Genomic DNA, 10,447 nt, shown 5'->3' with positions numbered 1-10,447 from the left:
GCCAACGCGCGGCGAACGCCCCGGCCCGGCTTGGGCTGCTTGGCCCGGGATGCGCGGCCGCCGCCCCGCAGCGGCCAGGGCTCCTTGGCCCCGCCTGGCCGTGTGGGGCGGGGGTGCCCGGGGCAGCCCTCGGCTTGGGGGTGCGGCCGGCAGGGCCCGTCCCGCCGCTCGCAGGCCGCGGGCGCTCGGGGCCCGCGCTGTCCCCGCGGGGAGCGCGCACGTCCCATCTCCGCACGGGTGAGCCAGCGCCGCTCCCAGCCGTGATTTCCCTCGCTCGGCTTATTTCCCTCAACAAGTTTTATCGTGTTCTAGCGGCGGTGCGCGCAGCAGGTGGCCAGAAGGATTTTTGCTGGAGAGAAGCATAAAGGCAGCGTTTGAGCAGCAGGTGACCTCCCTGCTGCCGGCAGGACACGGCATCGCCCGAGGATCCCTCCACCACCCGGAGGAGACCCATTGCCTGGAGAGCTCCGGTCTCAACGTGTCACGGAGCACCTGCACACGGTGTTACAAGGACTTACTTCACCTCCTTGACGTGCTTAGAGAAGGTGCTTCAAAACTAATGTGCCTTTTCAGAAGTTGTGGCACATCAATTTATTTGAATTGGTCATGTGAAGGATTCGTGCATCCCTGAATCTCCAGGAAGGTGTGTGGTTTCTGAGTGAGGCCAAGGAAAAGCTGTGTAGCTGAAGTAGAAAGTGAAAAATACAGCCTGCAATGGCATCTTCTTAGTATCAGAAATTCTTTTTTAAAGTTGCTCCACTGTGAGCCAGAGTGTGCAGCTTTCTGTCCAGACACTACAATTTCCTGGACAGAGACGCTTTCTGTTAGTCAAAGTGACCTGATCAACTGATAAAGTTGTGTTTGAGAAGGTTTCTTTATTGCAAGAGTCAGGAATGCTTGACACATGTTAAATGATGGTTTCCAAATCCCACAATGTGCTATGTACAGTCCAAGTGGTACATCATTCATCAGCTGATTAAATGTACAGGTCACTAAAATCAGTATGATGCAGCAATTGCCATTAGAGGCCAAAGCAGATGGGATAGGAACTTCCAGCAGAAGAGAAGGTAGCGCATAACACAGTAAAGAAAGATTCAGTTACAGCCAACTAGAGAATGGCAAAAGGAAATCTGACAGATTCACGAGTCAGATCCCCAGTCCACTGGAATCACTACATTTGGAAGAAGGTAAAACTCTGTTTCATTTAATATCCTGTGCATCACTGTGATCAATGAGCATAATAGAACTGGTATTTATGGAGAGATTGCTCAAGCTCTTTGGATAGAAGCTCAAGCTCAAACTCAAGCTCTGGAGGAAAAGAAGAGAAACTAGGGAAAGAAGTGGAGGAGAAAGTAATTGACATAAAAAGCAAGGGTCACGTTAAAAGAGATTCCCTACTGAATTTATCACTGAGCTTGGGGAGCGGTTTGTTTTAATTTCAAAAGTATTCAGCTGCAAAGCATAAAATAAGAAAACACAGAATTTTAAGTCCAGCATGTTTAGTTGTCCAGTTCTTCCTTAGTATTCAGGATACAGTTTTGCTTCCAAAGCAGCAGCTTTACCTGTCAGTCAGGATAGCAGGACATGAAAGTCAAGTGATAGTAAGTACACTGTGCTTAAAATAGAATGCCTTTTGCTCCAGAATCTCAAAAGGCAAGAAAAGACTCATAAAGTTAGGGTCCCTTCACAATGCTCTGTAAAAGGTACCAATATTATATTTTTCTTTTCTTCCCCTGAAAAGAAGTTCAGGTTGAAATATATCTTATAAGAGGAATACTTTTTAAAATTTCTGATTCTCCATAAAGACATTAACAGTATATCCCAATTTAAATAATCTTTTAAAGATTACTTGTCTCTTTGTTTTTCCTCTCCTTTATATTTGTGAGATTGTTTTCAGTAAGGGAAAAGTGCTGGCAGTAGCTGTGCTCTTTCAATGCTAATGAGTAACTGCAGTGCCCATATCAAGCTCCACATACACCAATTTGAGAATGGAGCTATATTTCTGCGTTTATATGCCAGATAAGCTTCCATGAACAAAGAAAGCAAGCCAAGAGAAAAACCAAATATTTTCTTCCGTCTTCCTTAAAAATAAATGAAAAAATTTTAAATTAATTTTGATTCATCTTTGTGTGTCTGTCTATGTGTGTTTACGTGTATTAGCTGTCCTCTGTTACTCCTAGGTTTTTCCAGGTTCATTAATTACCTGGAAGTCCCTGTGGCTTTGGAGAAATTTCTTGGGAGCATTGTGTCACATCTTTTACAGCATGATATTCTGCTGCTTCTATTCCCTCTAAGTAACTGCAGATTTCATTAACATTTTCCTGCCTCTGTGGGTTTGGTCACTATTACATCCATCAAATATCATCCCTGGAGAATCCTACAGAGCAAATTGCAATAAATCCTAACTTTACCTTCTGTTATTCTCTAGATATGGTTCTGCTGCCTGTTTTAAATCACTTGAAACCCGTGCTTGTCCCACGGCATCCAACCATTTTTCTGAAAGTTGGTTATCTCTTAATCCCGAGTGGTGGCTGCTCGCTGCAGTCTGAATTTAGAGCACATTAATGCCCCCTCCTCCCAGTCCCACCCACGGCCCGGCGCCCTGTGCTTCCTGCTGGCGTGTGCATCCCAGCCCGAGGGATGGCCAATGGCAAATGCTGGGCAACGCGAGGAGGGGAATTGAGGGCACCGAGTACAAGGCTACTGCTCACACAGGGAAAAGGAGATTAGTTCAGCTTGTCGTTCAACAGCGCTGGCATCTGGGAGAACTTAGAGTAGCTAATTCCATCCACAGAGAGCCTGCAGAAACTGAGGTTATGCTGGCTTCCAGCTTATTATGTGTGGGGTATTAAGACTGAGGAGGCAGATAAACATAACCTTGAAACTGTAAACGTTATTCAGGCAAAGTGCAGATTGCTGTGTACCTCGTTTTTGGGCTTACTGACAAGCACAAATTCACAATAACCATAGCTTTTGGTGCTGATTATATCAGACAGATACTACTTTAATGAGGGCCATGTGCTTAAATGCTTAAAGCTCTGTGGCATTTAATCAAACTGACCTTCTCCTGCAGCTTCCTGTGCTTCAGAATAGATGGAGGGAATCTCAATTCACTGGTGAGATAGAGAATAAATAGAAATTATTAATCGTGTATGAAATTCTCTTCCTAGTAAATGTATTGCTTTCTTTCACATGTAGGTGTGAATGAATGTGTAGGAGAGGATTGATTTTGGCAGAAGCAGAGTGAAATGCAGGTGGGGTATGGGAGGGGGTGTCCAGAATCACTGGGAATGCAGAATTGCCTCCCTGCACAAATAGCAATACAGAAGAAATCACAAAGATAAAAAGAAGGCAGAAAAGAAAGAGATTCTATCTATCTATCTATCTATCTATCTATCTATCTATCTATCTATCTATCTATCTATCTATCTATCTATCTATCTAATCTATCTATCTATTTCTCAGAGTAAAATTCGTAGAACAAAGTGAGAAAATGCACTCAGATCCCCAAAGCAAAATAAGTAGGAGCACAACTGTGAAAACACCACTTCAGCTGTTGCAGTTCAGGGTAACACATTCTTTTATCATTGCATAATTACTGACTTCTGAATGTTTGAAAATGCACTGACATCAAATAAACATCTTGTGATGTACTGGTGGTTTCAGTAGGCCTTTATCTTTATAATTGGAGATCAGTCATTAGCCAGTGAGCACATAACCTGCCCTATTTGTACAGCCAGAGTGAGAACTGGTAAATGAATGACAGGGCAATAGAGAACTGACAGGCTGGCCAAAATATGTGTGACCTTGTGTCTCACATGCTTCAGGGTTTGCTGGAGACTGAGGGAAAATCACCCCCTCTCCTAAAGAACTTGGAGGTTAATGATGCTGCAGTTGGAGAAGAAATGTAGCCATTCTACCTTAGCTCAGGCACTTTTGCCATGCACAGTGAACTCACCAGTGCTGAGTCCCTTTTCTGATGTGATAGCTACGAGAGCTCCATGAATTCCTGGAGAAAGGGAGTGGATCCAGGATGGTGAAAGCCATCATGGTTGGCATTTATCACGCTTAAAATATAGAAAATGCAGAGATAAAATGTTGCATGTGTCTGCAGCATTTATCTCCACTCACATTCAGTGTCATGTATCTTAAGGTGTAAACCCACTGTTTTCCACTCTGTATGGTGGGCACAATTTCCTGCTTTATTGTAAGTGGAAATAAAACAAGAAATGTGGTAAAATGAGACAGGGAAAAAAAGTAAACAAGAACTTAATAGATCTTAAACACTTCATGTTTATTGTACATTAAATAAAACTATTTCAATTAAGTTGAGAGACAAATGATTCAGATTTAGGAAATCAAAACTTCTATAGGAAGATATGTCCAGCTTAAATGATCATTAATTACATATGCATTAGTTACATTATAGTAAAACCATATTCTGTTAAACAATTCTCAGGTGAATAAGATACATTATCAGAGGTATGTATTCCAAGGATCTTATTGCACATCTACTGGCTAACCCATGTACTCCCAGTCTGAGAAACATATGCTTTGTACCACTGGGTACAGACTGACTGCTTCCTTATGCTTGTTACACAGCTTCCCCTCTTTCCTCATTAAGAAACAGAACATGATATCAAACAGAAAATAAAGCTGAACATTACAAAACATGTGTTGTCTTCAGTTCATTTCAACCTCAAAGCAATCCATGCGTATTCTTTCTTTTCAGTAAGAGCAGGTAGGGAAAACAAAAGGACAATTAAGGGGAAAAAAAAGTCATAAAATCCCCCACCACACATGTTTTTCTGTCGTTGCAAGAACTAAAATGATGTTATTCTGCTACCAGCTTCCAGTGCAGTGGGAGGAAGCACTGTGGACGGACTCTCACTTCCCTTCAGTTTTGTCTGCCTGCACTTCACGCATATACGAGTCAATGATATGCGGAGGCACTCCATCCATTAATAGCTTGAAGAACGAAAGCCCACCTACAAACAAGGAAAAGAGGTAATCTTCAGGTTGCAGATTTGCACTTTTATTCTCTGGCATAAGTGACAAGTTTTACTCAGTCTCTATTGCATACTTTGAGATGTGGGAAAATCCAGCCCTGCTCAAAAGTCCAGTATGACATTGAACCATTATTTAATTGGTACTATACAGACCTTACCTGTCCTCTTGTGCAGGGTGAATTTCTTTTCTAGGGTATCATATATTCAGTAACTTATCTCACCACATGCAATAGTTTATGAAAATCTTCACTTCAAATAACACTCCTGGCTTTCCATCACACTAGGTGGAGTATGGTCAAAGATGGAAGTCAGTGCAGGGGGAACAATATAGAAAACATTGTGGAAAACATGCAGAGATATTCAGTTTATTCTAGTTTTGTGTCTTAAAATTGTTTTCTAGGTATTTAGCAAAATATTTACCATGTTGCTTGAAAATAACAAGTGGGATGATATATATGAAAGAATCATATTTAAAAAGCCAGGATTTCAGATACAGTCTCCAGAGACAGAGATGATGAAAGCTAAAATTTTCATCTGCTGGGGAAGTCTGAAGAATCATTTTGGATTTGCTTTTAAATTCACTTCAAAATTCCACTTTTTGTTGGGGTTGTTCAGCCTGGGGAAGGGAAGGCTCCAGAGAGACCTGAGAGCACCTTCCCATACCTATAGGGAACTTACAAGAGAGCTGGAGAAGGACTTTTTACAAGGGCCTGTTTTGATAGGACCAGGGGTGGTGCCTTCAAACTGGAAAAGAGTGAGTGTAGATTAGGTACAAAGAAGACATTCTTTACTGTGAAGGTGGTGAGGCCCTGGCATACATTGTCCATAGAGGTTGTGGATGCCCCCTGCCACTGAAATAAAAGCCATGGGAATTAAACACGAGTATTCTTGTTAGTTTCATTGAAATGAAATGATATTTGGAAGAAACAGTAGGAAAAATATAAATATTTTGCTAAAAATTTTAAAATCTGCCCTTTCTCCAGCCAAAGGGTGTAAATTGCTTTAAGAAAGCTATATGCCATTACTGTTCCTTTTACAAATCTGCATGAATATTGTGTTCTGCAAGTTGCAAACCACCCACTGATAGCTGCACTTACCTTCTGAGCTTTTTCTGGAGCACACCAAAAGCTTTAAAGCAAAAGTACATTGCCAGGGTGAAGATAACACTCTCTGAGTGCTTCAGCTAAATGTGATTGAGCTGATACTTACATACAACATTTATGCTCAGTTCAGATTTTTACGAACTTAACACCTTTATTAACACAAGGATTATTCAATTAAAGTGCTATTAGTTACTAGTGATTATGAGACTGTGCTGTCTCATTTAACATCATCATTGTGGCAGAACTTTGCTCCCAACCTTAGGTAGATGCACAATACAGACCAAAAAAAAAAAAAAAAACAAAAAAAAAAGCATGCTTTTTGGCATTCTTTCAGCTTTTTGGCATTCTTTCAGCTCATGGAGTGCAAGTTGTGCTCCGAATCATTCATTTTTAAAAGAAGTTAACGCTGGAATAAATATTTTGTTTATGTAGAGGCATATTCCTATAAAAAGTAACTTGCTGTAAATACATAATGCTGTTTTTATTACTTGCATTTTATTCTTGCTAATTATTCATGCTAAGTCATGCACTGTTAAATTCCATTGAAACATGCACCACTAGAAGATATGGGATGTACTACTAAGAATTACCATAACAAGCAATTACTAAACCCTGAATTTATATGCCTTAAAACCATCATGCTGCTAACTTATAAATACATTTTCATTAAGTGACATAATGAAAATCATGCCATACTAGGCAAACATTGTATGACGTATAAACAGACATAAGCTTCATATGCAAGAACCATATGAAAGCTTACCTTAGATGACAATATACATTCAAAAATCCTTACTGTGTAACTAAGGGAGAGAGAGAAAGAGAAGTAACAATTTAATTGCAAACACAAAAGTGGAGAGAAAATGTTGAGTGAAATTATTATTATTATTACAATTATGTCAAGGTGATAATTTAATCCTTAGTCATGTAAAATATGTGGGAATAGAAGCACATGAAGAGTAAAAGGTAGGGATCCAGTTCCACTTCAAAATTATCATTAATATGTAAAAACTAGATTAATAGGTACAAGTAACTATAAAAACATCTAATTAGTCTAAAGTACAGATTGGAACTAAATTATATTCATGATAAAAGTTTCCAAATGTAGCTTCAAAGAAGCTAACACACATATATATATATATGTATATATATATAGTATTTTCCACCAGGGGAGAAAAAGGCACACACATAACACTGAAGCATATATATATATATGTTGAAACTCTGTAAGGCAAAATAATCAAGTACAGGCTAATTACACACCTATTCACTAAAGTATGTACTTTGTCATATATCCACATTTACATTACTAAAGCATGCTATTTACTCTGTAGTAGCCCTTACATTTAATTAAATATTTAGACTCTATAAAACACCCACAGATATATGCTTATCTATGTCTATAAAAGCACTAAACTTCATACCTGTTGTAGCCTTATAAGAAAAATACCCCAATACTTCAAAAGCTGCAGAAACATAATCCAGTCTGATCTAATGTGTTTTAGGACTGAAACTGTTTAAGTCTGGATGCATAATATATTGCAGACCAGTTTCTGGGCATCACTGTCATTTTAGAACTGCACTGTTAATATTCTGAATCTGGGCAAGATTCCAAGGAAAGAGACATTTCCATAGGAAGTAAAATTTTCTGAACCCAAATGAACTTGAATGTAAAATAAGCTCTAGAAGAAATGAAGGAAATGAAGTAAAATTTTTCTGCTTGTAAGTAATTTAATCAAGATTTCATCTTTAAAAACAGTAGGTTAAGTTCAGGCATGGATTATCATTCTGAGCACTGGTTTGTAACCAGAGTATTCTGTTACAAAGAATGCCCTTTAAGTTCAGCAAATGACTTTATGATGCTTCTGGTCTTTCAATAATTCTACAAACTGAGAGCTGTTTTTTTTGAATGCATATTTCTTTCTCCTGGAAATATCTAAGTGTTGTGGCCAAACATATTCACAGTCACTAAATAAATTCTTTATAGATACATGTACTTTTATGAAACATGTCTAAAACCTCAGTAATTTTGATATTAAATATCCATATGATTGGATATTGTCTTGATTAATTTGGCCTTCTTTGCTCATGTGACATAGACAACGTATGCCATGAGACTCTGTCTAGTTTAATCTAAAAAAAGCAAAGAAATACACACTTAGCATGCAGAAAATGCATTTGCATGTGGAAAGAGAGGGTGGGAATGAAATGGAATGTCCAGAGGAGTACGCGCAGTATAAACCTGATTATCCCCCGCCAAGCTGAGTGGTTCTCCTGGGTTAATTACTCCATGATAGATCACTGCAGAATTAGAATATTTATAGTGGCATTTATTCACATTTGAAATTGTTCCCAGTTGATCTTAACACCTTTTAAAAATAAAAATTTTTGTACAGCAACTTTGCTATCACCAACCTCTTATTAGAGTGATCACCAACCTTTATAGCACTTCTAAGGTAAAGGTTCTCCAAAGCTGTTTATTCCATGATGAAAAAGTGCAGCATCTTGCCTATTCTTTTCATCAACCTCAGTGAAGCTGACAAGGAATCAGCTCTTTAGTGCTTGCAATGGGAGACTTAGAGCCAAATTTAGGGATCTATTTCAACAAACTCAAAAATCTATACGGTATTTTTTGTAATGAGATTCTGCATGTGTTGTTATCTTTCAAGATAGATGAGAAAGAGTCATCTATTACATGACTTTTAATACAAACACATTTACAGAACTGCACTATATGTGCAATTGTAATGAGTAGGTCATATAACTTCCACCTTTAAATTCACTCAGCAAACTTAAAGTCAAAGAACAAAAGACTGTGTGTCTGAAATAACATCAGTATATGAAAAACCTCTTATGAGGACAGAATAAGTTTTTATTATTTTAATTGTGCTTATAAGTATCACTAAAATGTTTTCAGGAAATGAGCATTGCATTTAGCAACAACTAGGAGGGTTAATTTTATGCCTAAAATAGTGTAAGGAAGTGGATAAAAATGTAGAAAATTGTAGTATATTGATAGTAAACATAGCCAGAGAATTCCTAACTAGTCAGTTGTTCCAATATTATGCACACTCTGAAATCCTAGGCTGTTGAGATACTTTTGGGGCTGAGCATTTATATAGGCACAATAATTTAAGTTAATATGTCAGAGATGGCTAAAAGTAATTCTAGTCAGCAGAAGGAAACATAGCTTGCTACAGTAAAGACTCTTGCATGGCATAGAGCTCTCTAGCACGACTTACTAGTAAGTCATGCTTACTATCTGTAGTAACAGCACCATAGCTTGTATGTTCACCAGATAGGCAGCAGAGCCTTGAGCCTGTGAGTCTTATTCAGACACCATTCAACTCTGTTTCATCATCTTACAGATCCAGACCTTGACAGTTCCTTGCTGGAATAAAGCTGAGCCAGTTTAAAGCTGTACATGTGAAAACAAGCACACACACACACACTGCAGTTCGTTTCCAGCGAGTCAGAAATCCGCGCTCTCTGCTCTGCGTCAGCATGGGGAGCAGTCATCTGGGGAGCCCTCCTAAATGAACAAACAGGCTGGGAAACTTAAGAGGATGATAAATCAACATGTAAGTCAATGGAAGAGAGAAATAAGATGTAATGATATCTTTGTACTCTGGCTATTTAAGAGTAATTTGCTATATTTGCCTAGAGCAAGCCCTGAGCTTATCCTGGTTTGCTAAGCTTCAGCTGCTGTGTTTACTTAGCAACATAACTTGGCTTTTTAGTTTAAAAAAATAGGCAAAGCAACCTTCTCAGGTGTTGAGGTCTTCTGTTATGCTGTGAAATAGAAAGTTTGCTTGTGATTAAGGAAAGCAGTCTTACTTCCAGGATGAGGATATCACCTTTAAAAGGCAGTATCTTAAAAATAAAAACTAAGAAATATATTAGGCATGTTTTCATTACATTATTTAAGTGTTCAACTTAACGCAAACCAAACATTTATTGAAATGTCTTCTTGCTGGCATATCTGAGCTGTGGGACAAGAGACATTAGAAAATACAGAAAATGGAAATTGAAATGCAAAATAAACACAATGCAATCTATAAAAATTTTTAATGTGGTTTTCGTTATAGATTAGCATGATGGAAGTAATGTAATTAAAGCCATATTGATGTCACCTAAATTCCCTCTGAATTCCTTATTTGTACACTTCCTTTCAGCTGGCTTAAGCAGTTTTCCTTACTTATAACCTCAGAATAATTTTTTGAGAAACCCTTAATCTATTCCACAGTTGAACCTAAGCCTTTGGTGGGAATTAGTCCAGCTAAATATGACCCTATCTTTTCCTAGGAAGTAATACTCTGAAAAATATGGTCCTCA

At 38.6% G+C, this 10,447-nt stretch overlaps 1 protein-coding gene across 13 annotated transcripts in view; it reads right to left on the bottom strand.

The window, feature by feature from the left end:
• Positions 1–4,273: 4,273 nt before the first annotated feature.
• The window catches only part of MYBPC1 (myosin binding protein C1), a 66,933-nt gene continuing 60,759 nt past the window's right edge, over positions 4,274–10,447 (bottom strand). For 8 of the 13 annotated variants that reach the window (XM_056481999.1, XM_056481995.1, XM_056481996.1 and 5 more), the window contains one exon: positions 4,274–4,988. In XM_056481999.1, coding sequence (XP_056337974.1) covers positions 4,888–4,988 — 101 coding nt within the window. In that variant the 3' untranslated portion in view covers positions 4,274–4,887. Of the gene's footprint in view, positions 4,989–6,875; positions 6,916–8,354; positions 8,414–10,447 lie in introns of all 13 variants that reach the window. The other 5 variants (XM_056481997.1, XM_056482008.1, XM_056482004.1 and 2 more) reach the window with 3 other exon arrangements.

The sequence above is a fragment of the Oenanthe melanoleuca genome, chromosome 1A (genome assembly GCF_029582105.1).
Source record: "Oenanthe melanoleuca isolate GR-GAL-2019-014 chromosome 1A, OMel1.0, whole genome shotgun sequence".
NCBI lineage: Eukaryota > Metazoa > Chordata > Aves > Passeriformes > Muscicapidae > Oenanthe > Oenanthe melanoleuca.
This window is presented reverse-complemented; position numbering and strand designations above follow the sequence as displayed.